Here is a 21,492-nt window from a genome sequence, read left to right on the forward strand (position 1 = left end):
AGAACAGCAGTTTCTGGATCTTTCTTTGCCTCTTTTATGATTTGTTGGTATTTGTTATGACTTTAAAGGTGAATGTATATACAGCCAAGGGTTTTCAGCACCTGCTCTTTGCAGGGGATGGAACTAAGTTCCTTCCAACCAAAACCATTTTGGGATTCCATGATTTGAGGTTCTGGATGTGAAACCTAAACAGCTGGACTTCTCAAGATATTTATTACACATTATATATTTATGAAGGGCCAGCAAAAGTATTCTAATTCTGCTTGATGGTAGAATGCTGATAATCACTCAGAGAAGAAGACTGAAGTAGGCATCCTATTTAAATATGTACAAATTACCTCATTTTAAATATGGAAAAATCGTGGACTTTCTATGATGCTGATTCTCATATTTTCTTTCATCTGTTCCTGACAATAGTAAGATTTAAAAAAATACAGTGGTAAAAACTACCCCATAATTTTATCTTTGTTTTCTCAACAGTTGGATTTGCTAAAAATCAAGCAGTAATTCAGAGCTCAGGAGCCTATCTCTGCTTTCTGGATTCAGTAAGTTAACACATTTTGTCTAACTTGGTTTTGTTGGTATAATTTTATTGGTTTTAATGTAGTTGTTAATTGTTTGATTTGCCTTAAAGACAAGCTGTTTAAAGGTGTTTGGGTGTTAAATGTGCTGGTTACTATTTATAGCTCCAAAGTTATCTTCCAACTTGTAGAAAGCCTCACACCATTCTTTGATTATATCAGATTCCACAGGCTGGTGTGAGCAGGGCTGGGCCAGGTTGGTATTTAGGTGTTTTCAGGATTTTTCTTTCCCACATTCTACAGAAAATTGTATTGATGAGAAACTAAGAGCTAATCTGTGGCTTTTTGATGCAAAACAGGAGAGGTCTCACCTTCTATCTTGAATTTTTTTCCCAGTCCTTTGTGGGATACCTTCTGTGGAGCCATTCAGCTCCATAACCCAGAGATAAGGATTGGGCTTGATGTGTTAAAATTCTGTGAATTATTCAGTATACTGTTGCAGGACGTGGTTAAGAGGTACTATATTTCTGCTGACCCAAGGAAATGCAGCTGAAATATCTTGTACCATATGAAAAATTACATTTTGCAGGTGGCTTTCTTGGCCTTTATTCTTGCTTTTGTTAAGTTATTACTGTGCTCAGTGTGCCTTGTAAAATGTGTTTATTTGAATTTGTCCTCATTTAATAGTTTGTTGGTTGGGGGTGTGTGTGTGTTTGTTTGTTTTACAGAGTGTATTTCATGTAAATTTTTGTATATAAGTTTATGGAAGGTGAAGTTACTGGGGTTTGAAAAGGTCGTTTTCACAGACACCAAAAAGTAAATATTTCCTATCCAGCACTGAGCATCAGCATCCATTTCATAAACAAAGTGTGCTGAGGAAAGAGGAACACAAAAGCCACTGATGTGATTTTGGTCACCTGACTGGGCAGGTCATGGAAGAGTGGAGGGACCTCATAAATTATGCCAGGAAGTAATTGGAGTGATGCCAGTTGTGCTGAGGTGGATGAACTCAGGATCAAGTTCTTTTTGCTTTACTTGGGCAGACACGAAGCCAAGTGCCATTTTGTCTATACAAATGATTTAACTCTCCTGTGTTTGGAGTCAGTGAGGCTGTTTATATATCTAAAATGAAAAAAAACCCAGATCTTCTGATTTCCAAAGCTCAGGTATTCCAGGCTTGGACAGACCCCACATTGCAGGGGGCATTCCAGGCAGTCTGTATGAGTTGCATATGTACTTATGTTGACTGAAATTAATTGAGTCCACATGTACATGAATGAGAAATTAATGTACCATCGTCCCATGGAGCTTCATATCTTCTATCTCAAAATAATCTACTGAGACAAATTATAGGTTAGTCTTTCTTTTCAATCCAGACAGGTCTAATCGTCTGTAAATCACAAGCAGCAAGCTAGAGAATTAAATTCTCTAAATGAAATTAATTCATATTTTTACAGTGATATCTTCAGAATTCTGCATTTGTTATTTACCAAGTGGTGTACATCTTCATGCTGCTGTGTTGTTTCTGTTTGCTGGCTAACTATGCAGGAAAACAAAACATCAGGGAAACAAATTACAACTACTAAGGAATATAATAAGGAATAATAATTTTGTATTTCTGCAATATTATCATTAGCATAAGCTTATATTTAATATCATTAAGATCTACTTGAGGTGAGTTGAGAATTTTATGACTTACAGTGTGGATAAGCTTGGGAGGAGTTACAAAGATTTTCTGTTCTGTGCACTTTTATTTCTGCTTCAAAACAGAGGCATTCTGAACTATCAGAAGCTTAATCTCGATGCAAAAGAAATATCAAAATTAATGAATAATTTGCATTAATTAAATGCATTTTCTGCTGTCTGTCCCTATGACAAGCATTCTTTTTTGCTGAAAACAGATCGGAGGAAATCAAATGACTGTGGAAACTGCTCCAAGTCTAAAAATTGCTCAATGTTTTGGCTGTAGCTGGTCAGTGTTGTGTGATAAATGCTGAAACACAGATGTTGCCAGCTGTTTAACAACTCTGCTTCCACACACCACCTACCTTCTTCATTGCACTCACCAATCCAGGATCCAGCTCTCTAGGAAGGAATGCTGATATCAGCCCTCTGGAATGTGCTGCAGCAGTGCCAGGGAACTGACCTTCAGAAGTGCAGCCACAGCTTCAGGTTTGCTGTAGGTGGATGTGGAGAGAAACGGGGCTGGGAATGGGGATTTTGCATAAAGGTGGAGAAATACACTCTTTGTGCATTCCTCTGTCTTCTCGGAGTAAAAGGATGTAGGAACATATGTGGGAGCATCTTTGGAAGTACTGGCTCCAGAGAGACTGTTTTGCTTGCCATTCCAGCTGGAGTCAAGCTGCTTGTGTTATGTCTCTCAACGCAGATTTGTGAGGACAACAAACTGGGGAGAAATGTGGAAAAAAAAGGTTGCAGAGCTCAGAACTGTCAGAATTTGATCAGCCCATTCTAGTATGAAGTGGCAGCTGTTTGACTAACAGCCATTGTGCAGTTTTTTTGCCATGGTTGTTCTTACAGATTTCACCTCTAAGCTACTGAGGCATTTTTTTCCCCGCTGGGAAAACGAGTAGAAAAATTGAAGATGCTTCACAAATTTTTCATATTTAACATTTATAGTATCAGGAAATGAGATCTAATTATGCAAAATATTTCAGTGTTAGCTTTACTCTCCTAAAACTGTCTGCAGTTATGACTTTATCTACGAGTTTCATTGTGCTGTAGCTGTAGTTTGTCAGTTCTCTGGGGTCATGCCATCTTTGTTAGAAGCATTTCCCCAGCAGAACTCTTACACTAAAAATTCTGTTTGCTGCTTTGAACTGCTGTTTTCTTTGACATTCACTTAAACATGCCTATACTTGTGTAAAACTGTACTTCTTTAAAAAGGAACAAGCTTTCATTTCATCTTAATCATCTGTGGAGTTTCCAATTCTTTCAGGTTTAATCAGTGTGTTGTTGGGGATTGTTAAGGGAGAAATATAAAAATGTGTCCTTTTTTGACCTGCAGCATTTCAGAGCCAGTCATATTCACTCGAGTCCTTGACACGCTTGTTTTAATCTTTTGAAAGGCTCTGCTGGCAGTGTATCACTATTCCAGAGATTCTCAGGCAGTTCAAAGATGTGACTCTAAACCGTGTCGCCACTAAGAGCTGAAAATGCCACAGGGACACAGCTGAGTTTTGTTCACCAACAGTGAATCCAGGACCACTGGATTTGACATTCCCATGTTTAAGTGGCAGCTGCTGACCTGAGCCTTTCTGGTTGTGAGATTTGCTGGTGTGATTTAAGTTGGGAACGGTAATTTTTAAATTGCTGTGAAATGTCATGTGTTCCTTGAGTTTCAAGTTCAAACCCACTTCCTCCAGGGGCTGTTGATAAAGGTCTGGGAGGAAGGAGGTTGGACCTCAGCTAAGTGTTTCAGCCTTCAAAATAGCATTCAGTTATAAACAGAGCTGCTTGGTTTTACTGTTTCCATAACCTGCTGGGTTTGAAAACATGGATTTCTTGTTAGTTGCCATTATATATATATATAAAACAGGCACTAAGAAACTTTTAAAATACTCTCCCTTTCAAATGAACACCTGTATAGCTTAGGAAATGAAGCAGTGATCAGACTTCATGTGTTTGGTTTCTGTTGTTAACATGCCATTCCCTGAGAATTTTATCCTCTGATTTAAAAACTGAAATAAAGCTGTTACTCAAATAGCAGATAAGTGGATGTAGTGGTGAACTCCATTACTAGAAGACCCTTTCTGTCCAGAAGAGTTGTCCATGTTTCTGAATCACTAGTGAGCCCCAAAAAATCAAACTAGAAGTGCTCGAAGGCATCTTTGCTTTTATTGTAAGGAAGTGCTTGTACTAAAAGCAGATTAAATGCCTTTATCTGCTATGTGCAATGTTAATTTTCTGTTTCATAAATGAAGAAGCAAACCTTCTGGATTTGGTTGCCATAACATCTCTCTGTTTGGAGTGTTTGGAGTCGACAGTGAGGATTTGACTCTTCTCTAAGTTTATTTGTTGCTTTGCTGTGGAGCACCCTGTGAATTACCTGCTTCCCTTGACTGCAAACACTCACACACTTTATTTTCAGTGGCCCAACTGTGAGAAAAATCAAAGGTGAACTCCAATAACCACTGAAAAGCGAGATATGAAAAGGCATTGTCTGCATTTATTGAACAAATGCACCGAGGTGGGAGCTACCTTGAAAATGTCCTGATCAACTAGCAGTGATGCTGAATTAAAACATTCCATAAAAATGTGGTGAGGCTCATAAGAACACCTGTATATCTTCCATGCAGACCTGTTTGTTGCCATGCTCAAGAATAGAAAGGTGGTCAGTGCAGTCGGCTTCTTAAACTTTGAAGTGTTTTCTTTCTTGTCCCCTTCTTTCTCAGTTTAATTCAGGAGCAGAAACAGAAAAGTAGTATTTTTTTTTCCTATGATCTTGCAAGTACTGACAGATCATTAGTCTCAGGTGACTCGTGGGTGCCATTAGAGTGCCTGATTTGATGAGTTTGATAGTGTGAGGCTGTTTTAAAAACCTGCCCCTGGAGAACTGCCTGGGATCTGGGTATTTGCTTTGGTAGAGCTGTTGACAGGCCAAGCTTTGGAGGTCCCAGACCTTTCATTTCCCTGGTTCAAGGAGCTGAACTGAACAATAGCAAAGCAAGATTTTCACTATGGTCTGAGCAGGTGCAGCATGAATGAATGACCATTTGATGGATTGAAAGACTTTGGAGATGCCATATTGTTGCTCAGTGAGTGAAACATTCCTCCTGGTGCTTCTGCTGGTTGTGTTTTACGTGTAATAACTGCAGCAGAAAGAAGGTGCTGTTATTATGGGGGTGGAGGGTATCAGGTCTCAATTTTATTTTTTTTTTTGAGCAGCCAAACACGAAGGGAATTTGGAAAAGCCTGTGATGCTGAGTCTGTAATGTGAGCCTAAGAAAGCACTACAGTACTGAGCTACAATTAGTGTCTTATTTTTTTATGAACTTGCCCTTGGGTGCCAAAAGTGTATTTTACTTTGAGCTGTATATTTTGTTTTACTTTCTGAAGTTCAGAACCCCCCACTTTTAAGGGAAAATCATGAAGTTATCACTGTGGAGCTCAGTGTGGTGCAGGCAGCCTGGTTGAAGAGGCCAGTGAATGCTTGTCATTTGAATTTATCCAAATTGATTTAAGAAACCCATCCTGAAACAGCGACAGCTTCGAGTAGCGTCCTTAAGCTCAGCCTATGGGTTTAGTTTTCCTTTTCTCCAGCTAAACATGCGAGTTAAGTGAAACAAAGCAATTAGCTCAGTGTAAATTGTGTGCGTTTTTATCAAGCCTGGTGCCCGCGGTTGGGAGGAGAACAGCCCAGCTGAGGGTGTGGAACTCGGCAGGAGCAGGGCAGGTCTGCAGAGGGGTGAGTGGGGTGGGACAGGAGCAGACAGGGCTGGGAGGTGCTGGGGGTCACGGCCCCACTGCCACAAACTCATCTGGGCTGCCCCTGAAACCTCTGCTTCCTTCTCCTGTGAAATAAACTCCTTTTCATTCCTCATCTTTCAGCAAATTGTTCTCCTGCTCCTGTTCTCCTCCTGCAGAAGAAGCAGCATGTTTGTAATCACCAAAATTCCTATAAATTCTGCATTATTTTGGGTGCCTGGAGAAGTTTCTGTTTGTTGCTTTATTTCCTGCTGTGTACCTGTTTGGACTTATTTGCATGGATGAACATATTTAGGTGACAGCAAACCCATCTATTACCTGAGACTTTTCTAAATTTTTCTGCTAAGTTTGTTGAGTGGGGTTACATGAAAAAAGATTTCTTTACAGATTCATTCTTGCTTAGCTACAGTATTGCAAGTGTATGATTAGGGAAGGCTTGCATTTACCTAGCATTTATTTTAAACCTGTTATTTCATTCTCTCTTCATCCTGTCTGCTGTATATCTGCTAGGGGACATCCATTAGAAACGTCCATGTAAACAGAGAAAACTGAATTTCAGTAGAAACTTCTGTTAAACTTCTGTTTTTTAAAATTATATGTTCAGTGTAACTCACTGCTGGCATTGTTATCTTCCCCACTCTCACCTAGGAGACAGAAACAAACTCAATAAACTTCCCTTTTTTGGCTACATTTGGATAGGCCTTTTTTTTTTTTTTTTCTGTCTGACATGACAGGAGTGAAAAATAATTTTGAAAGTGTTTGTCTAATTACTGAGGTTTTGTTCTCAGTTTTAAACCAAAATAAGACGACCAAACTCTAACTGTTGAAACCAAAGTCTGGCAACGTGTTTTCTGAATTCAATATCATGAATACAACAAAACTGTATTTGTGATTGCATAATGTACAGCTGGATAAAATACTTTTAACTTCTCAATTGTCCAGTATTACAGTTGCTAAAATTCCATAAACTCTTATCACTACAGTGCATGGTTGGGCCTCTCACTCCTACCAGTGGCCTCTGAAGTTGAAAAAAAATTTAAAATGCTCTTATTTTGTGGTACAGTTGGTTTGGTTTTACTCATTAGACTTTAATTTGGTTTTTAAACACTGGTCTCAAATATATCCATGTTACTTAGGATGATTTCACTATAAATATATTCTGTTTTCCACTTTGGCCCAGTCATCAATAGTGAAGGATCTGTTGAAGGTGGATTTTGCAGCTGCCTTTCTGTCATAGTTGCCCAACCTGAGTCCAAGAATGACTGCTGTGCCTCAGTTTTGTCTGGGATGTGATTTGTATTTTGTGCTGTTCTTCCTCCTTGCCTGATTCCTGTATTATTTTGAGATTATGCCTTTAACTATTATATTCTTTTTCCCCCCCCTTCTTTCTTTCTCTTTTCATGAACATGGAAGCAGCACAGAACAGTACATCAGTGCAGCAGATGTGTAAAGCTATTAATAAAAAAAAAAAAAGACAAAATTATAGAAAAACCCAAAGGTCATTCAGGATAAGAGTTCATAGAGTTTTCCAACATTAGAGAACAAAGCTGTATTAATAAAAAGAGGCATTTTTGTGGTTCTAGTGCCCCCTCTTTAGCTGGAGTTTGCAGAACACTGATGCTCTCTGATAGCCTGAGACCCGGATCTGTCCATGTGTGTTTTGCCAGTAGCACCAAAATGACACAGTTTTGTTAAGGGAACGAGGCCACTCCTGTCAAATTGTCCTCTGCTGAAAACATGACATTGAGCTGTTTGGTGAATGGGATGTTGGAATTTGGTTTGAATACCTTCCAGGCTGATTTAACATTTTTAAATCAAGATTATTTTTCACCTCTGTGTATGAGTTCTGTTAAATTTCTCTCTGTTGTGAGGGATCATAAACAGTGGAATCTTTTAGCACATCTTTTGTATCTTGTAAGAGATTATAGTAACAGTGTTATAAGCATTGACATTCCATACTTTTTGGTAGATTTCTTTTTCATTCTCTCTTTTTTTCCACATTTAACAAGAAGACATATAAGAATCTTTAGCTACTTGTAAAGGAGTGAACAAGGCTCAGTTAAAAGTTATCTCCTATTGCTTATGTGCAAACCAGGTTTTAATTTACAAAAATCAGCTCTGTATTTGGCAATAGGATTATGGTTCTTCTGGGAAATAGAGTAAAGGTTTTATTGGAACATTTGTACAGGATAAGTACAGGAATTCTGGTGCCTTATTGATAAAGTGGATTAGATGGTAAATAATTCCGTTGTAGTTTTGATGTAAGTCATGTACAGACATTGAGAAATCAGAAGGGTTTTTTCACTCCATTGGCTTTCAAAATCAATAACAGCTGTCATGCTTATTACTAAATATATCTTAAATACAAAATACAGGAAAATGCTTTGGGCAATGTTTTCCTTCCATCTTTTATAAACTTGGATGTGATAAGGGTCAGTTTTATTATTCATTTGTTTTATCTTTAACCTTGAATTGTATTAAATAGTTGGATCTACTTCTAAAACTTTTTTCATCATGAGTTGTTTTGATAAAACTATAGTGGCACCTTTATAGCAAGGTCATTCAACCCTTTAAGCTTGAGATATTTAAGCACCAAGATATGTATTTTTGTTGCCGTTGATTTGATGGGAAGTTTTATTGTGAAAGTTGTTGCAAATTCCGTATTGGGGTTTTTGGCTTTAGTAGGAATTTCCTTAGAGTGACAAACTGTTAAAAGAGAGGCTGTTGAACAGGAAATCAGGGCTCCTTTGAATCATGTTTGCCTGATAAAGTTATTTGGAAATATTCTGAGAAGAAATAGGCTGTGTTAGCTTTCATCAGCATCTAAGAAAGTCTGATCCTTTAAAAGGGAGGAAATATGGCACCAAAATGGAAAACAATATAGTCAGAAACCTTAGGAGGCTAAATTTAGGGAAGAGAATGTGGGCTAAAGTTTTTATAGACTGTAAAATCATGGTCTAGAAAGGATTTAATTCTGAACAGGAAATAATATGATTTTGAAAGGAATCTCTCCTAGCTGTCCAGGGAAGGTATGCAAGGTTACTAACTCTTCAAAAAGCAACCTTTCTGTAAGTAAGTAAAACAGATCTTTATGCTACAAGTGGGAGTACTAACATGAATTTGAAATCTAGGTGGTGTGTTTAAAGCCAGTGCCAATGGTGATGCATTTTAAGAGTGTGGGTACTTTCCTTTTTTCCTTTTTCTCTAGAATTTTATCATTTCACAAGTGCTAGTTTCTGTGCTCATGATATATGACATATTTCTAGATCTAGACACCGAAGGCTTGTCATTGTCAATGAAACAAGGTGCAGCCCGACTAAAGGGAACGTTTCCTTGTATTGCTGAGGTGGCTCAAATCAGGGTTTTAATCAAGATTAGTTCCCTGTGCTGACACTGCCAGTGCTGCTCTGGGGGTTGTGCAAGAGTTGGTGAGTTTTTGAGAAATAAATGTGTGGGTGCTGTCGACGTGTGTTTGAGATCCCAGCGCCGTTGTCACATCATAGTTTTGATCACTTCCAGCTTGAGCAGCACCAAGTTTAATCCCTGAAAAGTGTGAAGGCTCTTAATATCTGTTCCATTTGCATTTCTGACTACAAGCCAGTAAAATGATGTTAATTTAGCAGCATATTCTGCTGTGTGTCAGTACTGTACTGTGACCCTTTTTATGTTCAGTAACAGTGTGCTATTTATTCCAGGATGATGTGATGATGCCACAGCGGGTTAGGCTGCAGCACCAAGTTGCCATTCAACACCCAAACAGTGTGAGTACTTTTTTCTTGTGTGTATTTGTGGGTTTTTCTTTTACAGAGTTCCGGATACATCTTTAAAAGGATATGAAAATTTCACAGTCGGGCTGGTGGAGGCAAAGCAATAACTAGTGTATTCTTTTCCTTTATTTTTAATCCTTGCACTGAATAGGAGCTTTGATTGAACTTCTCTTCTTCTTTTTGTTTTTCTCTGTTCAGAAAACCAGATCTCATTATAACAGTGATACTCTTTTGCAAAGGAATATGCAGGTTTGGCTAATGTCTGTGATCTAAAGGAGAATGCTCTTTTTATGTAGCTTAAGTCATGTGAAGAGCTGCAAAGGATTGGCTACAGCTATGGTTTATCTGGTTTTAATATTTGAGAGACTATAAACCATGGGGAATGTATGGGTTTGTTATTACTGAAAAATTGGCCTACAGTTCAGATGGTGTTTCTCCCTATGTCTGCCTGCAGAAGAAAACAGTATTAGAAGGCCATTCTTTATTCCTGTGAAATAAACTCTTGGAAACACTGTGAGATAGTTCTTCTCTGATCTATATGCTTTTGATTTTAAATTGTTTTCTGTGGTTAGAGTCAGTATTCATTAGAGAGACTTTGTGTATATGCTCTACTTACCTGAATATATATATAAATAATTTGTTAAGGCTCTAACTTTATTTCTCCATGTTATTGATATAGATATTCCTTTATAAACTTGAAAACCGAGTTTGTGTTCCTATCAGACATTTTCAGCAAAATCAGCCTTATTGTTTGCACATCTCTGACATTTCCTCTTGTGAAAGTTATTTCAATGTGCAAGAAGTGTCTGGAAAGGGAAGGTCAATTGACTTGATCTGTCAAGTAGGTATTTCCTGCAGGTCTCTGAACAAAACAGACAGTTTTAGGATTATCACTGTCTGGGAATTAAACACCTTTTGAACTTTTCCTCCAAAACACTCTTGCCTTCAAAGTAGAGATGATTGTAGTCATTTCAGCTGAGGAATGTCTGCCAAACAACCTGCTGCTCGGTGGTGGGCTGTGAACCTGCTCATCACACCACCTGCAGTAGGCTCTTCGAAATCTGATAATCCTTACGATGTAATTTATTAAATTGCAGTTTTGGTACTGCCTGGGTAGCAGTTAACCTAATTCACATTATGAACATAATAAAATGATAAATCCAAAGCTGTTTTTGTTCTGATAGCGATCAGTTAATGTAATCCCGCAGCCAAATGCCAAAAAAACCGGAGAGGCAAGTTGATCCAGTAAGCTTGTTTTATGGAAATTAGTTTCAAGAGCTATCCTGTTTCTTGCTTATGTGGCATCTATAGCTGTATATGAAGACTTTTTTAAATTAGACTAAATTCAGCTGAGCAGTTTGTAGTCTGCTTAGAACATCCTTCAACTGTTTTGTTTATAATCTGCCCAACAACATTCAGTGTGAACTATTAAATGACAATCAAACAAGTAATAAGGAGGGCCTGAGTAGACTGAAGGGTCTGTTCTAAACAGGACTAACTTGTTATTCCTGTGTTCTAAACTCACCTAAACTTGTGGTCCTGTTGCAGTACTTGTGGGGGGCTGGCCCTGGCTGGACTCTGTCACTCCTCTCAGCAGGACGGGGTGGTGGGAGAAGACAAGATGGAAAAGACTGCAGGGTCAGGATAAAGGCAATTTAATAAAAGCAAAAGCAGAGGAATATCCCTTTGGTCAGTTTGGGATGGCTGTCCTGACTGTGCCCCCTCCCCACCCCCAGCCTGCTGGAGAGGGGGGAATGCTGGAGGGGCATCCCTGCTGTGGGAGCACTGCCCAGCGGGAGCCAGAGCAGCTGAGTGTTACCAACACCTCCCCAGTTACCAATACACAGCACTGGGAGGGCTGTCGGGGGCAAAATTAACTCCATCTCTGCCAGACCCAGGACATTTTCCTTGTTGCAGGTGTAGAAATGTTTGTAATGCCTATGGGAGGCATAACCTGGGTTAATGTTGTATTTTGCAGAACTCTGATTCAAAGGCCTGAAGGAGAAAAGGAAACACATCCAGCTCTTTCTAATGAGCAAATGGATTAGTTTGGTCCAGAGCCCCTCTAAAGTTCTGACAGAAGTTTGAGAAAAGTTGATCTTCTTGTCACAAATCTATTGACCCATGTCAGGGTGGAATGGTGTTCTTAAAAGAATGATCTCTCTGCTGCCCTCAGAATAATTGTGCCATTCAGTTTTCTGGCCTTGGAAGATGGTTGGGCGTGTTTGAATGTTTTGTTCTGTATTTGAAGTTGTGGCCATAGCTTCAGTCAGTCTGATAAGGCAGAGTAGGTGGAGGGGAAAAAAAAAAAGGCAAAAATAAAAGGAAAAAAAAAAAAAAGCAGAAGCTTGAGAAATGTCTGTGAAGCAGCACTGAGCTTTTTTGGTTTGTTCCTGAAATTCTAATTTGCAGACTTGGACTTTCCACTGTTTTGCAACTTTTTCTGACCTGGATTTTTGACTTTATGTAATCTCAGTGTATGTTCAGAAATTTTATTCCTAATCCTGATGCTGCTGATTGTTACTGGGAGTCAGATTTGAAGACTGGGCTATAATATTAGAGGCTTCAGTCTACTGTTGTTACTGCTATAGATTTACAGGTAGGAAAAGTCTCCAGCTTCCTCCACCAAGAGAAATCTCCCAGATCCAAACTAATCCCCGAGGTTCTTCCTCTTTTGTGTTACTCTTAAATGCAAATTGCCTTACCCTGACTTGAAGCCTGGTTATTAAACAGCAGAACCAAAGGTATCAGATGCCTCTAGGATACTCCCCAAGGAGTTGTTCTTCAAGGAAACACGTGTCTCTATCTCTGAAAAAAAAGCAAGAAGCTTGTCCCCTGGTTCAGGTGCTGGAACATGACAGGGGGAACCCTGCAGCAGCCTGAACCTTTGTGTCTCATTTCCTCTATCATAGACTACGTAACTGTGCTTTAAAGAGCAAGGTAATTTCTATTCTCTTAAGATGCTCTTATCTGGAAGACTTTAAAAAAAAAATCTCAAAGAGTGGAACTGTTTTGTCCTTGGTAAGTTTAGAGTGGAGGATTTGGGATCTCAAAAGACAAATGACTAATACATTGTGCTTTTTATTGAAAGCAGCTCTCCAGGACTGCTGTCATCCTGTCCTCTGGTGATTATTTCACATCATCTCCAAGTCCTGTTGACAGGGATTCTATAAATAGAAGCTCTCAGAAGACATAAGTTTTTGAGACTGAGTATTTACACTACAAATTCTTAAGTTCTGCTTAAGAAATATCTAGCTCAGTGTGAATCCCTGCTTTTAGCAGTTGGAAAACTTAGGGACATCATCCTGTCTACTGATAATGTAATGACTACCAACCTGTGGTGGTTTTGGACACTGTATTGTCTGCTGGGTGTGGTGTAACTTTATTCTTTCTCTCACCACCCTTTATTTCAGTATATTGTCCCCCACAATATGACTTTGCACATGAACAACACGTGGCTTCAAGTTTTTGTATTTTTCTTTCAGCAGAATTGCTTATAAAGTAGCTGAACTTTTCCTCACTGTCTCCCACCTCAATGAGGAAACAACAGCTGGAATCAGAGTGTGGGCAGTGGAGATAAAAACATTATTTCCTTTTGTTTTCACTGGCTGAATAAGAGGTGAATCAGTACCAGTGTGACAAGGAACACCTTCCTTTTTGTTGGGAAATTACAGGCTCTGTCTCAAACCTGCAGGATACCTAGGCATGTGAAAGAAAACTGAATATACCATTTGCATGTCTTCAATGAGAAATTCTCACTATTTTGCATCTCTAAAGCAGATTTTTGGCATATTCTGCAGCTTGGGTTTGGAGCAAGAGTTGCAGTGCCTGAGGCCATTTTTATCTGTTGCATTATCTGCCTGTGTTAACCAACTGACTGAATTCTGCATATCTTTGATGGTTAATGTGACTCTAAGATGATTGGAAGGATTGCACTCCAACAATGCCTGGCACTGGTGGCTCACAGACCTGTTCACCTGCCTCTGGGAGAGCTGGAAACAAATACTGTGCAATGGGCAAATGAGTTGGAGAAATGAGCAAATGAAGGAGAGAAATGAGCTGGTCCTTTGTAGAAGGCACATCTAGGCCAAAGGTGTTGGCTGTTTCTCTCCCACCCCTGCTGAACCTCACAAATTAACTACAATTAGAAATTAAGGGGTTTTTTTTTCCCCTTGGTCTGGAAGCACACTTTTAAAATTTATTTTGAAAGTCATAATCTAATAAAGTTTTTGAAGTGTCACTGTACCCTGTGCTGTTCTACTTGTCTGGACCTCTCACACATTTCTGTTACATGTTAGAAAGAAGAAAGACTGTTTTTTCCCCTCTCCCTGACTTGCCTTCCCTGTTGCTTATTGGGCACTAGTTTGAATCATTTCACTTTCTTGTGACTAAAGTGATCAGATCCAGTTGATTCTTGATTATGTCAGTCCTTTTACCTTCCACCTTATGAATTTAAATCAATACCTGACATTGCAAGTAAAGATTTCCTTCTAGTAGCAACAGAAAAACTATACAATGAAGTGAGTGGATTCCTTCTTACACGTTTCATTAAAATACAGTTTTAGTGGTACATGAAGTAGATATTGAGGTGGAGCAGAATTTTAAGATCAGCATTCTCGGTGTTTATATGGCTACTGTGATAATGAGATCTGATTTAAAGATTGACAATTTCAACTGGTTTTGCGTTGACAATACACAGGTTCTTTTATAGGAGTTAATCTGTGAGAGCAGTTCTGGGGGAATGGCTTAACAAATATCGAGAGTGCAAAAAGATTCATTGACATTCTTACATCATCTCTCAGTTCCATATTTTGGATGTAGCTCTTATCCCTGGAGGTGGGGAGGGAGGGAATTGTAGGTAGTCTGGACCAGTTCCCATACATTGTCTTGCAGGTTGTCAGAGTAGTTCTTACAGTCAGAGTGTGCACTGGATTATTTTGTACACAAAAGAGCACTGGATGTAAATAGTGTATTCCCAGTGACTTGTTTTGCTGAGTAGTTTAGACATTGTGTGCCCAACCAGTGGAAAAAACATCCAGACAACTGTTTCCATCCCATCCCAGGTGTGTAACTGCACATGTAGAAATGCCTGTGCTTTGCCATCCCTCATCTGCTGTCACAAGGAAGTGGTCAACAACATTGTTCTGTAGTCTGAGCCTTTATTCCTGAGGGATTTTATTACCTTTTCTCTACTTAAAATAGACAGTGTTTTAGTCTGGACTGCAAAAGCAGGTAAGTAGTGTCTTGTGTGTAATTTTGTGGTGTGAAAAGACAAAAAGCATGTTTGAAGTTTTATTAAACTGTCATTAAACATAAGTACATAATGTCGAGTATTACCTCTCTCTACCTCCATTTAAATTCCATCCTTCCTGTGTGCAACAAGTTAAAGGTTGTTGGTGATCTTCCCTCGTTGTGTCTTACACTCAAGTCCAGGTTTTACCAATCTCCCTTGGTTTGTTTTGTCTTCCACTTGTGGCTTAGCAGATTTGATGCTGATAAACGGTTTCATTTGGACATGAAGTTGATTAAAATCTCCGTGGCGTAGAACTTAAATAATCTTTGTTTCTCCTGAGTTAATTTGCATCAGCTCTCCTTGTGAGTCCCTTACTCAGCATGTTGGAGACAGATCAGTGTGTGCTGCCCAGGCACGTCCCAGCAAGCACTGCCTCTAGAGTTTAGCTTTAATATAAGCATTAATTCATACAACAGCTATAAAAGAGAAATTAATTCAGTACTGTCATGTCTTGAATGATGAATAGATCAAATTTGTTTGTGTAACCCTGTTAGTAGGAATTTGCTCCACTAAATGGGCTGAGTAGATCTGAAGAGACTCTGGTCCATCTTTGGTATAGACAGAATGGAAAATGTGATTACATTCCTGAGGTAAATAAATGTAGTTGTTGACTGTCCAACATCAGTTAAGTTTTGATTTAGGAGAAAAAAGATGTCCAGAGAAATATTCTCATGAACCAGTCTTAACTATTCTGGTCAGTAGAACTTTTTATACTCACTTCCCTTATACTGCACACTGTAATCAAAGTACCAAGTCTTTAACATTTTTCTCCAGCTTGTGGAAAATGTAACTCCAAATTAAGGCTGCCCAGTATAGGTACTTATAAAAATATTTATAGTTATGACTTCAGGAAAGTGTCATTAAGTATTTTTAAAAATTATCTGTAGTATTTCAATAATCTTCTTTTGGTATAGTGGGTAGAAACTAGAGCAGAAGTTGTGCAAAGGTTTTGTTCTGAAATGGTGACAGTGGAGTATGTTTAAGAGGAAAAAATATGATTCCTTTTCTTTCTCTGCACTGAAGAATATGAACATTCTTGCTCTGACAATATGAGAGTATTTTTCATTAGTTGTGCCTTTCCATGTATGTCACTGGAATTCTGCTGTGTCTTTGCTTTTTATTAGGCAGCTTCCTTAAAGATTCTTTTTAACTTGGTATTTCTGAAAAACCACAGCGCGTTTTCAAAGTCACAGTGTCAGTCTTAAGTCTGTTCTACATTTAATCAAATATCCCAAATGGAAAACATCCCAACTTACACCACTGGGTAATTAAATTTGTGTTTAATATGGCTTCCACATGCCAATAACCCCATCAAACGAGCGTGATTGCTGGAGTTTGATATTCACAAATGTCTGATTGTAATACTTTCAGCATATTTAATTTCTTAAACTCTGTCTGAAGCATAAAATGTTTAAAAATCGAGATCCCCTCCTCCTTGTGCTCAGGCATTTTGCTCTGTTGATAACTATTAAAATCGTACTTTGTGGAGCTCCAGACAGGAGAAATCATGTTTAAAACAGAAATAGTGCAAACACATTACTCTTTTTGACTGTTCTTAACCCTTATGTGAAGGACTGGTTCTGGAAGCATCTTGACAGGATCTGAAGAGTTTATTTAATTCCAATTGCATGGGCACTTGCTTTAATACAGAGGTTGAGTCTTTGGATCTTGTTTATCCCGGGCTGGCAGATTTTGAACGAGGGCTTCTGAGGCCTGGTGCTTTTTCCTGCCTGAGCTTGTTATCAATATACTGGCCTTACTCAAAAAGGACTTCTGAAACTCATTTAATTTGCTGTATTATCTACAGATTTCCTGTAGTATCTCGAAGTTTTCCCAAAAGTGTCATATTCATACTTCATGATTTCACATGAGCGACAACATCCTTTTAAATCTTGGTGTGTCAGTCACAGCTGGGCTCGTTCTGATTACACCACCTTGACTTCTTGTTTTTCATATACATTCACTGAAGAAAATCCAGACTTCCTTGGCTTTTAATTACTCTCTTTTTATGTGCTGAAAATAAACGTGTAACATCCTTTCGTGGACTTTGGACTTGAACCAGTGTCAAAGGAGGATGTTTAACAGGTGTTCTGAAATATGGATTGCTCCAAGATAAGAACATCTGTGGAAATGGATATTCATCTGACCTAAAGGATTCTCTGGGGAGCCAGCACCATCAACATATTTTATAATTTTTAAGACATGCTTTAAATACACCAGGGTGTGTTTTGTGTATTTACACCTAATGCAAATTGGGTGTTTTGAAGAACAGTTTCCTGCTTTGGAAATGAAAGGGAGAGGAAATACATTTTATTCCCTTCCTCCCCCAGTATATAATTTTGGAAAGATTTTAACCACATAAAGCTATTCCTTTTGTTTATTTTTCTTTTTTCATTGCATTAAATGATGATCACTAAATCCTTCTTAAAGGAAATTGCTGTGTGGAAATGACTAGAACAAAAATAAGCAGGGTTTAGGGACAGCAGAGGTGGCATCTACCTTTCCTTTACACATCAAGATGGAGGCTTGGTTAACTAAAGCTGTCTTAAACATTCAAGATAACGGAAATAACTCTTATTAGCTCTTTAGTTTAGGATTTTTCTCTCTGTGGACACCCATAAACAGACTTATTGGGCAAAAAGGTGTCATGCCCTAGAGATAATCCTTCCTATATTACTTGTTATTTGCATAGTCTTTTTTACAGAACATTATCTAGGATCAGATGTTATGATACTTCTAATTAAAGCTTCACTAAGTAGCTAATTATGTTCTCTTCTAAGAGGAGCTTTCTATCATTCTGTCATATTTCTAACATGAAACTCAACACTGCACCTTCTTCCTCGGAGTGTAGAAGAAACTCTTCTACTTTACATAATCTTTGAAAGTTGCATTAGTTTTGTGCAGGAAAGCTGTGGATTTTTTCATGCTAAAATGCATATTTTTCCAATACCTGTTTCAGTATCAGTAGTGGTTGCTAAATTAAAAAAACCCAAACTTAAGATTAGGTTCCTTCAAATAAGACCTATCATATGAAGGACTCCCATGTGTTTGTTCACCCAGTGCCTACTGCCTTATGGAGAGTTTATGGGTTTTTGCCTGTCTTTGTTCATTTCCTCTTTTTACAAAACAAGGATGGAAAATACTGGTATAAAACTGGAGACTAATTAATTAATTTTTCATCCTCCTTTCCTCTGGAGTACAACGGGAGAGTTCTGACCCACAGGCTGCCTCCTGAATAAGAAAGGCTGTGGTAAAGGAAGTTGTAGTGATTAAAAAACCCAAAAGTGCCACATCTGCAGAAAGTGAGTTGGTTTTAATTACTGTCAACTCATTTCAACTTTGTTTCCTCTCACCTGCTTCCTTTTCCATTTGTATGTGCAAGGGGAAACTTAAAAACCTTAAACTGGTGAAAATAAGAAGCATCTCCACCTGAATATTGCATTTAAAACCAGCCTCTGCTGTTGGTACAGAGTGCTGGGGTTTGTACCTGTCAGATGTGGGACTGAAATAATCTTGTGTTTCAGGGGAACAATTTTGTAACTCACACAACTGTGACTGTGTGTGCTCATAGTGCCATTTAGTGATGTATTTAGTAATCCTGCCTAGTTCCTCAGGGCTTTGTATTAATCAACAAGTTATTGAATGTGCTCATTAAATCTATATTTCAGACATCATGGCTAACCCAGGGTCCTCTGACCATCTTAGAGCAACTGTTTCATGGAGAAACCTTATTTTATATTGTTATTTGTACTGTTTTAATTGTATCATTGTCATATTGGATTGGCTTTATAGTTCTCTAAGTCCTGAAAATGTTTTAAATGTAGTGCCATGAAGTACATAACTGTGACATTGTTTCTGATAATCTTATTTAGATATGATTAATTAACTCCACTCCTAATTATGTGAAGGGGGAGAGTTATTACAGGTGCTTAAACATAGACCTGTAGTGTTATTTTGACATCTTGGGCTGTCTGAGACCATCTAGAGAGGGTTGACATCTATTGGTGGAATATTTGCCCACTTCTTCCCACAAAGCTCATTTTAAGCTGTTTTTATTTTTAAAGTTTACTTGTATGGCCTTTCAGCAAATGTGTTTGTTGGCAGTTAAGACAAACCCACTATTTGATGCTCTTACTATTCTTTCCTATCACTGTCTCTTGCTGCAATAAAGTATAAATTCTTTTCTATATTTTTTCCAGAGAGGCCAATGCTGATTGCAATTAAATAAATAGCTGAATAAACTCTAAGCTACCTTTAATCCATTAAAAAAGTAATTGTCTGTCTAGAAAGCAGATTACCTCATCTGCTGTTGTAGAAGAAAGGACTGTCATGATTTTCTCTCCTGATGAGTTTTGCTTTTCCATGAACTGCCTCAGTCCTTTGCTATGAGCCAGAAACAATTTTTGTTCATGGGTCACGTTACTGCTTCCTATACAAGGAATATTAATACTGCACCTCAACAAGTTTCCAGTTGGAATAAGAAATGTATTGTATTTGTTGTATATATTGCATAGTATAATCTTGGTACAGGTATGGCAAGTATATATACTGGCAAGTATACAGTTGGCATTTGTAATAATAAAAATAAACTCGTCTAATTAGATCAAAAAGTTGAAACTTGGCTGAACTATATTTTTGCATAGAAACTGATTCTCAAAATACTGACAAGCATATTTATAATAAGGAGTTTCTTATGCTTTCTGGAAGGTCTGAATGGGTGTAAAATAAGCCAGAAAGATTTTCATCAAAGTATTTTAAAAGTTATGAAAGACGCAGCAGTAAGAAAACTTTCACTTCAATTTAGGAGCCAAGAAGAAATATTCAGTGAATGAATATAAAAGCTCTGTGAGACACTGAGGAAATGTGGATCAGTGTGCAGTTGTTTCTGCTGCCACACCTTACACAGGGGAGCTGGAGGAAGCTGGTTTTACTCTAAATAATCTGATTTTCATTGTCTGGTTACATGAGCTGGGCTTTACAGATCCTGTATCAAAGACTCAGGTTGGTGGTGTTTATCTTGCAACCATAAGACAAAAATCCCAGTCATGAGTCAGAGTCCTGTTGGGAGAGAAATAGTGCAGCTAAAGAGCAGAAAGGTGTGGAATGTGTTTGGAGGAAGATCTAGAAATAAATTTGATTGCATAGCCACAATTTTAGGATTTGTCTGTAAAACAAAGCTCTTAAGATGGTGCCAGAAGTGGTCTTGAGTGGCGTTGGTCCTGAAAATGGAAAGCAAGCAGGAGGTCTTAGGGCAGAGGGGAGAGCAAACATTTCACCTCTTGCAGTGTGGTGACTTTGTTATGTGTTTGTAGCTATTTTCCTGTTGTGTTACAAGGTTAAAACGCAGCTGTTCCCAGGAACAAGCACTAATGCTGTATTTTATGTATTTTGATGTGATGCCATTATAAATAAAGGAGGTGGTTAAATGATGCCTTATTATACCATCTCCTGCAGGAGGGAGGTCCTTTCTTTTATGTGTCCTGCTGATGGGTTTGGTTCATCTGTGAAAATGCAGTGAAAGGCCACCAAGAACACCAACCATGGCTGCTTTGTTCCTTTGCTTGTAAAGGAAGGAATTGCCAGGTTGTTGTGTGGGTTTGGTTTTCGGAATCAGGAGGAGGAGTGAAGACAGAAATTCAACTTGCTTGTAAAAGAATAGATTTGAGGAATAATTAGAAAGCCTTTTGGAAAGAAACACTTCAGATATGTGTGTGCATAGCACACTTAGGTAATTTAAGAAAAAGCAAACTTAAAGCCACTATTATGGAAGACATTTTAGTAAAGTGTTAAGTGTATCGATCCTTTTTCCCTCTCTTTCTTTAATTCTATATGTGAAACAAGTATAAGATTGCTAAGTGTGGATTACAATGTTCTATTGTCCAGATAATGAATGAGTTCTGTATGTAGTTCTATTCTTAAATAAAAATAATCCTTGAAGAACAGGATGTATGTACATCTGACACAGCTTCTGTCAAGTTTTTATCTCTGTGGAGTGCCCCTATTAAAAACACCTCTAGGAACTCTACTAATTTATATTCAGTTTGAAAGAATTTTAGGTTAACCTTCTGAAAAGGTCTTGCTATTACCTAGCTGTGATTGAGGAGTAAGTTAGGATAAGGATTGAAGTTTTCCATAGTAATTCATCATTGTCATTGAGGAAAATTTTCATAGTTCAGAGACATTTTGGTTTATTCTTATGGGATAAGCAAATCTTGCTTTCTTTTTTTTTTTCCATGGTTGTTATTTGGACTGTATTTAATCATAGTCTAAATGGTGATGTTTCATTGCCAGCAGTCCCCCAGCAAGGTCTCCTCGTGGTGTTTTTGTTCCCACATCAAAAGTATTCATAACTGCACGTGCAGAATTCCAGCCTGACTGCTCCCATCTGTGTGGGGTTTACAGCTCTGTAAATACAGATACCTGGAAGATTGAAACTTGCTGTGCTCAGTATATGCACTTCATT

General features: G+C 38.2%; 1 protein-coding gene across 1 annotated transcript in view; it reads left to right on the forward strand.

The window, feature by feature from the left end:
- Positions 1–485: 485 nt before the first annotated feature.
- B3GNTL1 (UDP-GlcNAc:betaGal beta-1,3-N-acetylglucosaminyltransferase-like 1) overlaps positions 486–21,492 on the forward strand; it is a 101,621-nt gene continuing 80,614 nt past the window's right edge. The window contains exons 1-2 of the mRNA XM_017834840.1: positions 486–545; positions 9,665–9,730. Coding sequence (XP_017690329.1) covers positions 9,674–9,730 — 57 coding nt within the window. The 5' untranslated portion in view covers positions 486–545; positions 9,665–9,673. The remainder of the gene's footprint in view (positions 546–9,664; positions 9,731–21,492) is intronic.

Source organism: Lepidothrix coronata, unplaced genomic scaffold (genome assembly GCF_001604755.1).
Source record: "Lepidothrix coronata isolate B3197 unplaced genomic scaffold, Lepidothrix_coronata-1.0 Scaffold242, whole genome shotgun sequence".
In the NCBI taxonomy this organism is placed as follows: Eukaryota; Metazoa; Chordata; class Aves; order Passeriformes; family Pipridae; genus Lepidothrix; species Lepidothrix coronata.